We start from the raw sequence: 16,515 nt of genomic DNA on the forward strand, positions 1-16,515 counted from the left end.
TTATGAATGAAAATACTTAAAAATAATCAGCTCTACCTAAATGAAAACAGAGGAATCAATTATCATTGGTTTACACGCACAAGAATTCTGATGATATATTGTTGTCTGTTCAAACAGGTCAAATGGTACAAGGACGGCAGCGAGATCAGAAAGGGAAAGAAATACGAGATCATTGCCAATGGTGTCAAGCGTATCCTTGTGGTCACCAAGACAGTCTTCGATGATGAAGCAGAGTACGAATGTGACGCTAAGACCTCCAAGTCCTCTGGCATGCTGACAGTTATTGGTAAGGCTTTGTTTTCATTCTCAGTTACTACGAGATTCATATCTATACCATCAACCACATATTTGACTGATTACAATATCTTCTCCTTGCAGAGGAAGAGGCTAAGTTTACCAAGAACCTGTCTAATGTGGAGGGAACAGAAACAGACAGTGTGAAGATGATTTGTGAAGTGTCGAAGGCCAGCGCTGAGGTCACCTGGTGGAAGGGAGATCAGGAACTGCCAGAAGGAGGAAGATATGAACAGGTCACGGATGGAAGGAAGAGAATCTTCATTATTCAAGATCTCAAGATGGAGGACGCTGGAGAGTTTAACTGCAGACTGCATAACGCCAAGACATCTGCAACATTAACACTGAATGGTAAAGAAATCAAATATGAGCTGTAAATTGAAAACATATACATTCTTAAAAATTATATAAATTATGTGCATATGTTTTAGTGCAGGTTAAGCTGCTGATACAAATGATATGCATCTCCACTCATCTTGCTTTTTTGTTCTTCTAGAACTGGCTGCGGAGTTCATTGCCAGGCCTCAGAGTCTTGAGGTGGTTGAGGGAGAAAAGGCTGAATTTGTCTGCTCAGTCTCTAAAGACACCTATGAAGTCAAATGGCTCAAGGGTGACAAGGAGATTGTATCCGGAGATAAGTATGACGTTGTCTGTGATGGCAAGAGAAGAGCACTGATAGTGAAGAATTGTACACCACATGATGAAGGAGGCTATGTCGCCTTCATTGGGACTACCAAAGCCTCAGCTGACTTGTTTGTCATTGGTGAGTACTTGTACAAATACTGCATAATTTGTTTATTGCTGTCTTCTGTGTCTAATAGAAAACTATAGTTATGCTGACACTGTTTTTTTCTCTCAACAGAGAAACTCAGAATCATCACACCCATCAAGGATATGCAAGTGAAGGAAGGACAGGAGATCATTTTCAACTGTGAGGTGAACACTGAGGGAGCTAAAGCTAAGTGGCTGAAGAACGAGGAGACCATGTTTGAGAGCAGCAAGTTTGTCATGATCCAGAAAGACAACGTGTTCTCTCTGAGGATCAAGGGTGCTCAGAAGGCAGATGAAGCCACGTATACTATTACATTGACAAATCATCGTGGTGAACATGCCAAGAGCGATGCCAATGCCAAAGTACAAGGTAAATACAGTAACTTATTTAATTTTGCTGGATACAAATACTGTAGGATGTTATTGAGGAACTAACTTGTCTATCATGTGAATTCACAGAGGAGAAGCTCAAGATTATTGAGCCTCTTGAGGACTGTGAGACACAAGAGAAGAAGACCATCAGCTTCACTTGCAAGGTGAACAGACCTGATATCACCATCAAATGGATGAAGGCTGGTCAGGAGATCACCATGAGCAAACGAATCCTGTACCGTGTGGAGAAAGATAAGCACACACTGACCATCAAGGACTGTGTCATGGACGATGAGGGTGAATACACCGCCATGGCTGGTGATGACAAGTGCACTGCTGAGCTGATCCTCAACGAAGCTCCCACTGACTTCTCCACACCACTCAAAGACCAGACCATCACTGAGTTTGAGGATGCTGAGTTTTCTTGCAAGCTGTCTAAAGAGAAGGCTGTTGTTAAATGGTACAGGAATGGTCGTGAGATCAGAGAGGGACCCAGGTACAAATTTCCCATTGATTGAATGGTTGTGTGTTGATAACGTTATGAGTATTGAATAGAAAGGTCTGAAAAAGTTGTCTTGCTTGTGTTTTGACAGATACTCATTTGAGAAAGATGGCAGGATTTGCAAACTCAAGATCAAGAAGTGCAGACCAGACGATGAGTGTGAATATGCCTGCGGCGTGGAAGACAGGCGATCCAGGGCCCGCCTCTTTGTTGAAGGTAAGTTGTTCATTTTCTAATGCTTTCTAATACACAATCACGCTTTGGGAGATTCGTTATCCTGATGTATTATGTTGTTCTTTCTCACAGAGACACCAGTTGAGATCGTCAGACCACCTCAGGATGTGTTTGAGCCTCCAGGCTCAGATATTGTGTTTGAGGTGGAGCTCAACAAAGACAGAGTTGAGGTCAAATGGATGAGGAACAACATGATCATCGTCCAGGGTGACAAGTACCAGATGATGAGCGAGGGCAAGGTCCACAGACTCCAGGTGTGTGAGGTCAGGCCTCGGGACCAAGGAGAGTACAGAGTCGTTGCCAAGGAGAAGGATGCCAGAGCCAAGCTGGAACTGGCAGGTATGTCAGAGTCACCATCCTGAACTCTTGAACACTTCTCAGTATAAACGGTTGTTTTGTATTCACACTTGTCATTTTCCATCACAGCTGTGCCAAAGATCAAGACAACTGATCAAAACCTGGTCACAGACGCTGGAAAGCCTTTTGTCATGGCGATCCCCTACGATGCCTATCCTCGTGCAGAGGCTGAGTGGTTCTTCGACATAGTTAGCCTGCCTGTGCAGAACATTGACACCTCCGCAGACAAGACAGAATACAGGCTGAAGAGCCCCAAAAAGACAGATCAGGGCAGGTACAAGATTGTCATCAAGAACAAACATGGACAGGGAGAGGCATTCATCAATCTGGATGTTATTGGTAAGTTTAGGACTGTCATGGTTCTACTCTTTTTGAAAATCATCTAATGGATTACAGTAGTAAGATAGTCCAGGATGCTTGAAAAGTTGGTCATTAATGTTTTTGTGATCTCCAGATGTCCCTGGACCTGTGAAGAACCTCAAAGTGGTTGACACCGCCGACGGTGAGGTCAGCCTGGCCTGGGAAGAGCCAGAGAGTGATGGTGGCAGCAAGATCATTGCATATGTGGTGGAGAGGCGTGATATCAAGCGCAAGACATGGACCCTTGCCACTGACCGTGCTGACGCTCCAGAATACTCTGTTAGCGGTCTCCAGAGGGACAACAAGTACCTCTTCAGAGTATGTGCTCGCAACAGAGTGGGCACTGGACCCACTGTGGAGACAGACGAAGCTGTCCAGGCCAAGAATAAGTTTGGTAAGCAATACTTGACTACTGTAGAACACAAATGCATGAATTTTCCCAATACTAAGTACAACTGTACTGTGATGTCCTATGACCATTATAGCATCAAAAGCTAAACAAATAGGGCCTCCTGGGTGGTGCAGTGGTCTAAGGCACGCATGGCTCTCAACCTTCATCTCTCCTGAGCCCGTATGGGAGTTGTAGCTATGAGACAAGACAGTAACAACTAACAATTGGATACCGTGAAATTGGGGAGAAAAGGGGGGTGAAAGAAAAGCAAAACAAATAATCATCTTTAAAATTCTTTCTCTCTGTTTTTACTTCAGATGTGCCAGAGGCACCTGAGGACGTTGTGGTAGGCATCGTGAACAGGTTTGGAGCCACAGTCTCCTGGGAAAAACCAAAGTCTGATGGCGGATCTGAGATCACCTCCTACATCATTGAGTTCCGTGACAGAACCTCTGTGAGCTGGGAGGTAGCTATGATCGCCAAGGCTCTGGACCGCACAGCCACTCTCACTGATGTCGTTGAGAACAAGGAATACATCTTCCGTGTCAAAGCCGAAAACAAGGCTGGCATTGGCAAACCAAGTGCTGCCACCGATCCAGTTAAGATCATGGACCCTATTGGTGAGTCAAGATAATGTTGTTCTGACCAACTGACCCCAATGTTTATATGGCATAGACAACAGTTGAACACTTTCAAATCTATTACAGAGAAACCAAGCCCACCATTGAACTTCAACTACACTGACCAGACAAAGAACTCTGTCCAGCTGACATGGGAGACCCCCGCCAGCAATGGAGGAAGCATGATCACTGGCTATATTATTCAGAAGTGTGAGGATGGAACAGACAAGTGGCTCAGATGCAATGCCAGGCTCTGTCAGGACCTTAACTACAAGGTAATTGCCACTTTCTTTTTTCAAGCAGTGAAATATGCTTGTTGCCAGTTTGTTCAATTTGTACTGTCATTTGTATTGATTCCCCTCCCTCATTACATTGTACTGATTGACTTTTGTTGTTGTCCTAGGTATCTGGACTGAAGCAGGGGATGCAGTACCACTACAGAGTGTGTGCAGAGAACGCAGCCGGAGTTTCAGATCCAGCTGATAAGCTTGGACCTCTCTTGGCAGACGATTGTCATGGTGTGTTGTTATTCAACGTTAACTTAAAACAGAGAAAATTGATACTTTATTTATTTTTTATTTTTTTTATAAATACAAAATGCAAATATTTAATTTGGTTGTAAACATAATGTTGTTTTTTCATTTTAGTTGGACCTTCCATGGATCTCAGTGGATTTAAGGATGGCCTGGAGGTCATTGTTCCTCATCCACTTGTTATCCGCGTCCCTCTTCTTGGATATCCCACACCCACCGCCAAGTGGAGCTGTGGTGATAAAGAGCTCACTGCTGGTGACCGTGTGTCCATGGTTACAAGGAGCACCTACACAGAACTGACAGTGGCTCCAAGTGTGCGTCCAGACAAAGGCACATACACTCTGCACCTGGAGAATGATGTGACCAGTGCCTTTGGAGAGATTGAAGTCAATGTTATTGGTAAGTTATACCCTTGTGATGAAAAAACAACTAGTCTTCATGTTACCAACTTAATTAATATGTTACAGCCCTCTCACCGTGTAGTAGTACTGGCAGTATTTGCTCATTATTTGCAATTTGTGTTTAGCATCACCAAGTGCACCCAAAGACTTCAAGGTTTCTGAGGTGACAAGACACCATGTCCACCTGATGTGGGAGGCACCAGAGCATGATGGAGGAAGCCCAGTTATTGGCTACCAAATTGAAAAGAAGGAAGTGTCCCGCAAGACCTGGGTCAAGGTATATCTTATGAGTACACTTTGAATGACAAATTCGTGTTCCTATAACCATAACCGCTAAGGAATAAATGTGTCTATATGTATATGCTCCCCATTCATCCTAATACTCATTTATATTGTGATTGCTTTTCAGGTTTGCATGGGTGTACAGGACCTGGAGTTCACTGTGGCAGATGTCATTGAAGGCAAAGAGTATTTGTTCAGTGTTACTGCAATCAACAAGTGTGGCCCAGGAGAGCCTGCCTACATTGACGAGCCAGTCAATGTGTCCTCGCCTGCCAGTGAGTACTTACCCTTCTCAGAAACTGATTACAGTAACATATTCATTTGTACACTTCAACTAAATCATACACAAGTTCTACCACGATCTGAAAATGTAAACCATGTGTTTATTCCAAGCTGTGCCGGATCCACCTGAGAACCTGAAATGGAGAGACAAGTCAGGAAAGGGCATCTTCCTGTACTGGGAGCCACCCAAGTACGACGGCGGAGCTTCAATCAAGAGCTACGTTGTAGACAAATGCCAGCGTGGCACAGACAAGTGGGAGCCATGTGGAGACCCACTGCCTGAGCTGAAGTAAGATCCTAATCTCTATCATTGTTACTCTAAATTAGTGTTGTACACAGCCTGAGGTTCAATCAGATTTAGATTTTTGGATAGTGGTGCATTTCCTGATAGTTTAGCATTCTTTCAGAAGTATGTTTAATTTGCAATTGATCAAACCCCATGCTGAAACTTTTCAGTGACTAAATAATACTAAAACTGACAGTTGATCATGTTCTATTCACAATGAAAGGGAGAATACTTATTTTCTAAGTTTAACCAGATTGTTGGTTCCCTTTAGATTCCAGGTGACAGGTCTGATTGAGGGACAGTGGTATGCCTACCGTGTGAGGGCCATCAACAGGCTGGGAGCAGGCAAACCCTGCAGGGCTACAGATGAGATCCTGGCTGTTGATCCTAAAGGTAATCAAATCAAATCAAATTGTATTAGTCACATGCGCCGAATACAACAGGTGTATAGTGAAATGCTTACTTATAGTGAAATGCTTACTTATGAGCCCCTAACCAACAATGCAGTTAAAACAAAATACAGATAAGAAATCAAAGTAACAAGTAATTAAAGAGCAGCAGTAAAATAACAATAGCGAGACTATATACAGGGGGAACCGGTACAGAGTCGATGTGCGGGGGCACCGGTTATTTGAGGTAATATGTACATGTGGGTAGAGTTACTAAAGTGACTATGCATAGATGATAACAACAGAGAGTAGCAGTGCTGTAAAAGAGGGGGAGTGGGGAGGGGGGACAATGCAAATAGTCTGGGTAGCCATTTGATTAGGTGTTCAGAAGCCTTATGACTTGGGGGTAGAAACTGTTTAGAAGCCTCTTGGACCTAGACTTGGCGCTCCGATAGCAGAGAGAACAGTCTATGACTAGGGTGACAGGTGTCTTTGACAATTTTTAGGGCCTTCCTCTGACACCGCCTGGTATAGAGGTCCTGGATGGCAGAGAACTTGGCCAGATGTACTGGGCCATTCACACTACCCTCTGTAGTGCCTTGCCATCGGAGGCCGAGCAGTTGCCATACCAGGCAGTGATGCAACCCGTCAGGATGCTCTTGATGGTGTAGCTATAGAACATTTTGAGGATCTGAGGACCCATGCAAAAAAATGTCAGCCTCCTGAGAGGGAATAGGTTTTGTCGTGCCCTCTTCACGACTGTCTTGGTGTGCTTGGACCATGTTAGTTTGTTGGGTGATGCGGACACCAAGGAACTTGAAGCTCTCAACCTGCTCCACTGCAGCCCCGTCGATGAGAATGGGGGCGTGCCCTGTCCTCTTTTCCCTGTCGTCCACAATCATCTCCTTTGTCTTGATTACGTTATTGGAGAGGTTGTTTTCCTGGTACCACACGGCCAGGTCTCTGACCTCCTCCCTATAGGCTGTCTCGTCGTTGTCAGTGTTGTGTCATCAACAAACTTAATGATGGTGTTGGAGTCGTGCCTGGCTGTGGGTTCAGGAGTGAACAGGGAGTACAGGAGGGGGCTGATCACGAACCCCTGAGGGGCCCCTGTGTTGAGGATCAGTGTGGCGGATGTGTTGTTACCTACCCTTACTACCTGGGGGCAGCCTGTCAGGAAGTCCAGGATCCAGTTACAGAGGGAGGTGTTTAGTCCCAGGGTCCTTAGCTTATTGATGAGCTTTGAGGGCACTATGGTGTTGAACGCTGAGCTGTAGTCTATGAATAGCATTCTCACATAGGTGTTCCTTTTGTCCAGGTGGGAAAGAGCAGTGTGGAGTGCAATACAGATTGCATCATCTGTGGATCTGTTGGGGCGGTATGCAAATTGGAGTGGGTCTAGGGTTTCTGGGATAATGGTGTTAATGTATAGGTAATGTATATAATCATGATAATAATACATAGGATTTACATAGCTCTTTTCTGAATCCTAAAGACACGTGCCCTAGTTAAACTCTCATTGGTTTGTTGCAGAAATGTCACTCTGTTTCCAATTGATCCCAACAGAGCCTCCAGAAATTCAACTGGACGTGAAGTTGCTGGCTGGTTTGACTGCCAGAGCCGGAACCAAGATTGAGCTTCCAGCTGATATTGTCGGAAAGCCCGAACCCAAGGTAAAATGGACCAAGGCTGACCTGGTCCTGAAGGGAGATGATCGCATCACCATCGATACCAAGACGGGAAACTCCACTTTGTCTATCGCCAAAACTGTCAGAGAAGACACATCTACCTACATCATTGAGGCAGTCAACAGCAGTGGTCGTGCTACCGCAACTGTTGATGTCAACATTCTTGGTACGATATATTTTTTACCCTATACAATATATTTCTTTCCCCTAAATGTCAATGTCAATAAATGTCAATTAAAAACTTTGGAACAACACATTTTTTCATGTTTATAACAATATTTAAATGTCACCCTACAGATAAGCCTGGTCCTCCAGCTGCGTTTGATATTTCTGAGATCACCAACCACTCCTGCTACCTGGCCTGGAACCCTCCCAGAGACGATGGAGGTTCTGTCGTTACCAACTACATTGTGGAGCTTAGACCCTTCGACAAAGAGGAGTGGACTAAACTGTCATCCACTGTGAAACAAACCACTTTCAATGCCACCAAACTCACTCCTGAAAAGGAATACGTCTTCAGAGTACAGGCTGAGAACCAGTACGGCATCGGCGCCCCTAATGAGCATGTGCCAATCATCGCCAAATACTCCTTTGGTACGTTATCTACTATCTTATATTTATGTTGTCACTGTAATATACTTTATACACTGAAACTCATTAAACATCCTCTGTTCTATTATTGCATTATATATGTGTTGCTGTTGTCTTTTAGATCCTCCTGGTGCTCCATCCAGATTGCAGCCTTCTGATATTGCTAAGGACTCTCTGACTCTGACATGGTACGAGCCAGATGAGGATGGTGGCAGTCCTATCACTGGGTACTGGATCGAGAGGTTCGACCCAGAAAATGACAAATGGATCAGATGCAACAAGCTGCCCATCAAGGACATCACCTTTAGGTACAGTTGGCCTGTTTAGGTTCTATAATTACACTATACTATAGTTTACTATTATTTTACATTTTGTCATTTTGTATGTGTATATCCACAGTCGTATCAAATATGTCTATATATTAATTTCAGGGTGAAGGGCCTGCCTACCAAGAAGAAGTACAAGTTCCGTGTCTTGGCTGAGAATCTTGCAGGACCAGGAAAACCAAGCACTGAGACTGATCCAGTCTTGGTCAAGGATCCAATTGGTATGCTGTGTTATATTGATCATTTAGTTATATTATTTTCAGATAGCTATATCATTTAAAGAAAACAAGTATCATCAGCAAAATAACACCTGTCATAAACCTGTCATGTTACTTGTTTTCCAGATCCTCCATGGGCTCCTGGCAAACCCTTCATCAGAGAAATAGCTAAGACATCTGCCTCCCTGCAATGGACCAGGCCAGAGCACGACGGCGGTGCCAAGATCGAGGGTTACATCATTGAGTTCCTGAAGACTGGTACCGAAGCATGGATCAGAGCAGCAGAGGACGTGCCCCAGACTGAGCACTTCCTGAAGGGTTTGATGGAGAAACAGGAGTACTCATTCAGAGTCAAGGCTGTCAACTGCGCAGGAGAGAGTGAGCCCAGTGACCCAAGCGATCCTGTGGTCTGCAAGGAAAGACTCTGTAAGTCATTATGCTAACTCCGACAATTAGGCTGAGAGCAGGGATCCCCAACTGGCGGCTCGCTGGCCAAATTTGATTGTGGGTGATTTTATTTGGCCCCCCAAGCTTGATGAAAAAATAAAGTTTATAAATGTTTAATATTTTTATTGTTGTACATAATAGACTGTAAAAACACCAGCAAATCAGCTCCAAGTGATTTGAATCTTGGAAATCTGTTCCAAAGTATTCCCATGCATAATATAGAGGTATATGTGATCGTATACAAATGTAAGCAAGATTTGAAATTCTTATGTTTTTGTGAAATATTATATATGTTTGGTCTTCTTGCGGTCACATTGCAGTCTACAAATTATTTGTAATTATGTTCCGGCCCCCTGACCATCTGCTCAACAAAAAATTGTCCCTCAGCTGAATCCAGTTGATGATCCCTGGCTTTGAGAGACAATACCAGTTGGATGACTATTTGGAATTGGAAATTATATGAGCTTAATTTTGCCTTTTCTATTCAACAGATCCTCCATCACCTCCTCAATGGCTTGAGGTGGCCAACATCACAAAGATCAACGCTGAGCTGAAGTGGCAGGCTCCTGACAACGACGGTGGCTCTCCAATCACCAACTACGTTGTTGAGAAGAGGGATGTCAGGCGTAAGACCTGGACTGCGGTGGACACCACTGTGAAGGAGCTGAAGTACACTGTCACTCCACTGAATGAGGGCTCTCTCTATGTGTTCCGTGTGGCTGCTGAGAACGCAGTCGGACAGAGTGATTACTGTGAACTGGAAGACTCTGTTCTAGCTAAAGATACTTTCAGTACGTTTCTATCCGCTCCTGCTTCAGTCATTCTGTTGTTGATGGAGAGTTAAAGTCAGTGGAGTAGTTCTTACAACGTATGAACTTTGCTTTCATCTTTTTCTTTCCAGCCACTCCTGGGCCACCCTATGCCTTGACTATTGTGGAGGTGTCCAAGAGACACGTTGAACTGAAATGGGAAGCTCCAAAGAGTGATGGTGGGAGACCCATTACAAAGTAAGTGAATAACAAACTTGTAATTGTCTATATGTTTGTCATGACAGTATTTGTATTAAAGTAATTTTAAACCGTTTTAAAATAATACATACCATTTGCTTTTTAGGTATGTCATTGAGAAGAAAGAGAAACTTGGAACCCGCTGGGTGAAGTCTGGAAAGACCCCCGACGCTCTGTGCACCTACAAAGTCACAGACGTGGATGAGGGATCTGAGGTTCAGTTCCAGGTCCGTGCTGAGAATGAGGCTGGTGTTGGACACCCTAGTGAACCAACAGAAGTAGTCACCATTGAGGATGCTACAAGTGAGTTGTCTGTTACATTTTCAATGTATATTCATATTATACTGTAGTATGATTATTTAATATAACTTTGTCTTGGCATGGCAAAGGCAATCAATATTAGGAAGGAAAAGGTGCAACTCTCGCTCACACCCCACGAGACACCTCTTCTTCCATTGGTAGAGTGCCTTCCACTACTTTTCAAAGGCAACCAATGTGAATAATGTGTTTTTTCTTCTTCCCAGGTCCACCATCTCCTCCTGTTGACTTGGTCATAGTTGATGCCAGTAGAGAGCATATCAACATTACCTGGAAGGTACCATTGAAGAATGGAGGTAGCCCCATCACAGGATACCATGTTGAGCTCCGAGAGGCTAAAGCTGAGAAGTGGATGAGAATCAACACTCGCCCAGTCAAGGAGCTCAAATACAAAGCAGAGGAAAGCATCAAGCCAGAGAAACAATATGTCCTGAGAGTCCGTGCCATCAACTCTATTGGTGTCAGCGATCCTTCTGCCATTTCTGAGAAGGTCTTTGCCAAGGATCCAGACAGTAAGCATACTTACCATAACCCAAAGTGGCAAATGGAAATAAATCTTATGCCACTTATTGAAAATAAATGGGAAGTAACATATACATCTCTTTATCCACTCTCTCAGGTATTCCTACTATGGATATGGAGGCCCTAGACATTGTGGTGGTTGAGGGTGACAAGCTGCATATCAATATCCCATACAATGCCGTCCCCAAACCAGAGATGGTCTGGAGCAAAATCATCCACACAGATACTGCCTCTGACACAAAGTTACAGAATGACGACAGACGGTTGATGACTTGTGAGCTCAACAGTGTTCACCTGGAAGTGATGAAGTGTGTGCATGATGATGCTGGAGAATACTCCGTCACTCTGGAGAATGCGATTGGAACAGCCACCAGAATCATCAACGTTAAAGTTATTGGTAAGATTCACGTATAGTATGTACTTGAATTCTTCAGTGTGAAAATATTTGGTGTTAAGTCAAGATATTTTTTACTTCAAATGCAGAAAACAGACTGTATAGCATATTCTGCGTTATATTCACAGGTCTGCCCGGCCAATGCAAGGACATCAATGCAGATGAGATCACTAAGAACTCCTGCAAGCTGACATGGGAGGCTCCAGAGAGTGATGGTGGTACTCCAATTCTCCACTACGTTCTGGAGCGTAGAGGGGCTTCTAATAAGACTTTCAGGCCTCTGATGTCAGGAGAAAACATCCTGACCTACCAGGTCAACGATCTCAAGCTGAACGAAGAATATCACTTCCGGGTCAAGCCTGTCAACAAGGTCGGCTCTGGGCCATTCCTGGAGCTCCGCAACCCTGTCATCACTATGGAAGTGAAACGTAAGTGTTCTGGAGCACTTTCCAACTTTTCACAGTTGGTTAGAATTGCTTGATAGTTTCTTCACCACCATTTTTGAAGGAGCAGGAACGCATTATATAGGAGAATGTGTTGGATTTATGAACCTTTCCTCTGCTCCATGGATTATGGATTGCAGAGATATGTATTGATGTTATTTTTCCTGCTTTGTTATTTACAGAGAAACCAGATCCACCCATTGATGTTGAGGCTCATGATCCAACCGCCAACTCTATCACACTGACCTGGAAACCACCAGTGTCTGACGGTGGTTGCGCCATCACTGGCTACATCCTGGAATGCATTGAGAAGGATGGTGATAGATTCCAGAGAATCAACCCATCCCTGGTGCCTGGTTTCACCTATGTGGTGAAAGATATGACAGAAGGCAAAGAGTATCAGTTCCGTGTTCGCGCTGAGAACGCTGCTGGAGTCAGCGAGCCGTCTCGCAGCACTCCACTGACCATGATCGCTGCTCCCGTTGGTATGGCTACCTTTTTGACACTGTTTCATTTTTGTTTGTTACTTGTTCTGTATTGTAAAACGCCTTTGGGTCCTTGAAAAGCGCTCCAAATGGACTCTGATGGCATCTGATGTACACCAATTCGAAAGATCAAGTGCTAGATTCTATCAGATCCGTGCTAGCCGACACGCGCATGTTTTGCCGGTGTCGGAGATACAACTGTGTTAGAGCTGTGAAATCCACAAGCAGCTCCTTGTGCTACCTTGTCGTGAAAACTGCCATTGGATGCAACGAAACCACACCCAACTTTATTTCTGACAAATCCCATGCAGCCGCGTTAGAAGTTCATGCAGCCACGTTACAAGTTCAAACACTCGAATGCGTGATGTTTTCTTGTCTACACTATTGTCTACACTTTGATTAGACTGATAGGCTATAAATCCCCCCATCCAAATTAACATGAAAACATGCATTAGCCTGTCACTATTTCTATAATCGATAGAGCTTATACGATATTGCCGTTTTGAACTTCTAACACAGTATAGGGATAATAAGGAAGGGAGTGGTTCGCTCATACCACAGCTACACCTCCAACACACTATGTGGATGTCGGCCAATGCAGTTGACGCTATATCTGATTGAATCGAGGCCGAAGTGTATGTCTAATAATAACATGTAGTTTAACCCATACAAATAGAATAAATAGAACAGGCTTGGAAGCTTTAACCCTAGCAATGTTACTGGAAAATGTATTGTACACTCGCAATGGCTGCCTGGTCTTGTGATGCAATAACTTCCATGGTGATTTGAAATGTTCTATCAACCATGCTTGATTGCCATGGTAATGTAGAATGTTCATTGAAATGATGCAGCTCATGCAATGGAATGTATTTTTTATGTCAGTTGAGTTGACTCAACAAATCAGATTGAAGGGTACACTTCCTGCTTTTACTTCCTGGCATGGATACACTCACAATGGCTACCAGTCTTTCCATTATGCCATTATTGACTTGAATGGGGACACCTGTTATATTCATTCTATTTCTATGGTTTATTCTTTGTGTTGTAAATTCTTTCAGAAAAACCCAAGGTGTCCCTCCATGCTCGTCTGCAGCACGGCCTGTGCATCAGGAAGGGTGAAGAGATCCGCCTGGACGCCTACATCTCTGGCGCTCCATACCCAACTGTCACCTGGCTCAGGAACAAGGAAGACGTCAATAATGTACCAGAGAAGAAGCCAGTACTGCCTATTCTGAAGAAGAAGGGGGGCAAGGTTGAACCTGAAGAACCTGAGGTGTTTGTAACCCCTCTTCATGAGCGTCTTTCTTATGCTGTAAAGAAGGGCGAGACCTCAATCATGGTGCGAGACTCCATCAGAGCTGACCACGGTCACTTCTGCATCCAGGCCGAGAACTCTCATGGTGTTGCAACTGCATACTGTGACGTCAACGTCCTTGGTAAGCCAATGATCCTCATCACAAACTATTTTTGGTCATTTTTCAGAACTTTACTTACTTACTTAGTCATTTTACTCCTCCTGGAGCATAACCCATCAACAAGAGTTTCAACATTCTCTTTTCTATGATTTGTACAGATAAGCCTGGACCTCCAGTGAACTTTGTCTTTGAGGAGATCAGGGACACCTCTGTCATCTGCAAGTTCGACCCTCCTCTTGACGATGGTGGTAGTGAGATCCTGAACTACATCCTTGAAAAGAAAGACAACAAGAATGAAGATATTGGATGGATCACGGTAACTTCAACCCTCAAGGTTTGCAACTATCCTGTTACCAAACTGATTGAAGGAAAGGAGTACATCTTCCGTATTACCGCTGAGAACAAGTTTGGCTGCGGACCTTCATGTCTCTCTGAGCCAGTCGTTGCCAAGAACCAATTCGGTAAATATCTACAATGACATTTCTGTTTTTCCTTTACTATCAGTTATAAACGTTTGTTGAAATGTGTATTTTCCCTTTACTATCACTGGTATAAGTGTTTGTTTTTGTCAATAACTGCCAATTACAACATTCTACTTTTCCCCTTCTATTCTTTCAAGATCCACCCGATGCTCCAAACACACCCAGAATTGGAGAGGTGACTGCCAACAGTGTGTTCATCTCCTGGCATGAGCCCAAGGACAACGGTAGTCCCATCCTGGGCTACTGGATCGAGAGGAAGGAAATTAACAGCAAACACTGGACTAGGGTGAACCGATTCCTGCTCAATACCCTCTCTGTGAAGATTGAGGGTCTTATGGAAGGCCTGGTATACATATTCAGAGTCTGTGCAGAGAATCTGGCTGGCCCCGGACCCTTCAGTGTCCCAACTGATCCCCAGATTGCTATGGATCCAATCTGTAAGTTTATCTGAGAATAGATACCAACACTGTAATATATGGTGTAATCCTGAGTTTTTTTTCTTTATTACTTAGACAAACATTGATGTCAATGGGAGCTTATGTGAAAATTTGTTATAAGTGGAAGTTAGGATTCACCCCTATATGTCTTAGTTGACCCACTATCATCAATATTATAAGCATTGACTCAAGTTATCTCTTTCTGCCTCTACAGTGCCACCTGGCCCACCCACTCCAAGAGTTATCGATACCTCTGCGACAACAGTTGATATCGCCTGGGTTCCCCCCCTGTACAATGGAGGAGGAGATATACTTGGCTACCATGTTGAGAGTGTTCTGGCTGGAGAGAAGGAATGGAAACGTAGTACAGAGTTCAGATGCAAGGAGCTGAAGTATACAGTGACTGGGCTGACAGAGGGCGCTGACTATTACATCCGGGTTATTGCTGTCAATGATGCCGGACCGGGAGCACCTGGCATGACTGAACCAGTCACTGTGAAGGAGCCTCAAGGTATCTATAAATCAATCAATCAAACAATCAAATGTATTCATAAAGCCCTTTTTATATCAGCAGTTGTCTCATAGTGCTTTACAATAACCTGGCGTTGACTCCAGAGAACAAGCCAGTTAACTCATATCGTGAAATCATTCAGCTTCACCATTTAGCTCAACCAGTCAGCTCATATAGCGCAAATATGTCACCGAGCTAATGATATCATACTACCATATAATATTTATATATTTTTTTATTGGCCTAAAGTGTACTCATTAAACAAACATTTCTATGTCTATGTCCCCAGAGCCCCCAGTGGTTGACTTTGATGCCTCTGTGAAGAACGGAGTCATAATCAAAGCCGGCGAGGCACTGAGACTGCCAGCGTTCGCCATCGGCAGACCACAACCGGAAGTCAAATGGATGAAGGATGAGGCTGAAACTGACAAAGAGCATGTTGTGATCGAAACAGAAGGAAAGAACAGCCTTTTGTTCATCAAGTACGCCAAGAGAACTGATCACGGAAAGTACCAGATCTCTGGAACCAACAGCAGTGGAACCAAATCTGCTGTCACTAGAGTTGACGTCATGGGTAAGTGCGCAAGCAATCAATTGCTCACATAGGCCCCATCTCAGAGGAGAAGTGCTGATCTAGGATCATGTCCCCACTCTCCATATAATCTTGTTCATTATAATCTAAAAGGCTAAACTGATCCTAGATCAGCACTACTATTCTGAGACGTTTTATGAATACAGGCCATAGTTCTCCTATCATGGGTTTTCTCATCCTCTTAATTTTGACCCTTTTGTGTGGTTGTAACTAGATGTCCCTGGGCCTGTGGTTAATCTGAAGACTACTCATGTCACTAAGAAGAACATCAGCTTGAGCTGGGCAGATCCTCTAGATAACGGTGGCAGCGATGTCATCGGCTACGTAGTGGAGAAAAAGGATGCAAAAATGAAGCTATTCAGACAACCTATCGAGATTGCTTCATGCAAGTGTGACATTCAGGGTTTGCTTTCAGAGGAAGAGTACGATTTCCGTGTTTTTGCAAGGAACAAGTACGGTGATGGCGCCCCAACGGACATTGGGCCTATTCTGGCTTCGGATCCCAAAGGTATGACGAGTGAAGAAAATGGCTTTATTGGAGAAAAAAAGCTAATTCAAAGATGTT

At 43.9% G+C, this 16,515-nt stretch overlaps 1 protein-coding gene across 1 annotated transcript in view; it reads left to right on the top strand.

Moving 5' to 3' along the window:
• ttn.1 (titin, tandem duplicate 1) overlaps positions 1-16,515 on the top strand; it is a 178,750-nt gene that overhangs the window by 75,580 nt on the left and 86,655 nt on the right. Inside the window, exons 117-151 of the mRNA XM_052522660.1 lie at positions 118-286; positions 379-645; positions 791-1,057; positions 1,157-1,435; positions 1,525-1,933; positions 2,031-2,155; positions 2,246-2,512; positions 2,600-2,869; positions 2,985-3,284; positions 3,599-3,901; positions 3,989-4,176; positions 4,305-4,419; positions 4,549-4,833; positions 4,961-5,112; positions 5,245-5,392; positions 5,511-5,688; positions 5,957-6,078; positions 7,641-7,928; positions 8,060-8,356; positions 8,475-8,661; positions 8,785-8,900; positions 9,024-9,323; positions 9,836-10,135; positions 10,246-10,351; positions 10,458-10,654; positions 10,876-11,181; positions 11,289-11,588; positions 11,714-12,013; positions 12,211-12,513; positions 13,572-13,949; positions 14,087-14,389; positions 14,548-14,847; positions 15,062-15,358; positions 15,648-15,932; positions 16,165-16,458. Coding sequence (XP_052378620.1) covers positions 118-286; positions 379-645; positions 791-1,057; positions 1,157-1,435; positions 1,525-1,933; positions 2,031-2,155; positions 2,246-2,512; positions 2,600-2,869; positions 2,985-3,284; positions 3,599-3,901; positions 3,989-4,176; positions 4,305-4,419; positions 4,549-4,833; positions 4,961-5,112; positions 5,245-5,392; positions 5,511-5,688; positions 5,957-6,078; positions 7,641-7,928; positions 8,060-8,356; positions 8,475-8,661; positions 8,785-8,900; positions 9,024-9,323; positions 9,836-10,135; positions 10,246-10,351; positions 10,458-10,654; positions 10,876-11,181; positions 11,289-11,588; positions 11,714-12,013; positions 12,211-12,513; positions 13,572-13,949; positions 14,087-14,389; positions 14,548-14,847; positions 15,062-15,358; positions 15,648-15,932; positions 16,165-16,458 — 8,701 coding nt within the window. The remainder of the gene's footprint in view (positions 1-117; positions 287-378; positions 646-790; positions 1,058-1,156; positions 1,436-1,524; positions 1,934-2,030; positions 2,156-2,245; positions 2,513-2,599; positions 2,870-2,984; positions 3,285-3,598; positions 3,902-3,988; positions 4,177-4,304; positions 4,420-4,548; positions 4,834-4,960; positions 5,113-5,244; positions 5,393-5,510; positions 5,689-5,956; positions 6,079-7,640; positions 7,929-8,059; positions 8,357-8,474; positions 8,662-8,784; positions 8,901-9,023; positions 9,324-9,835; positions 10,136-10,245; positions 10,352-10,457; positions 10,655-10,875; positions 11,182-11,288; positions 11,589-11,713; positions 12,014-12,210; positions 12,514-13,571; positions 13,950-14,086; positions 14,390-14,547; positions 14,848-15,061; positions 15,359-15,647; positions 15,933-16,164; positions 16,459-16,515) is intronic.

The sequence above is a fragment of the Oncorhynchus keta genome, chromosome 7 (assembly GCF_023373465.1).
Source record: "Oncorhynchus keta strain PuntledgeMale-10-30-2019 chromosome 7, Oket_V2, whole genome shotgun sequence".
Taxonomy (NCBI): Eukaryota; Metazoa; Chordata; class Actinopteri; order Salmoniformes; family Salmonidae; genus Oncorhynchus; species Oncorhynchus keta.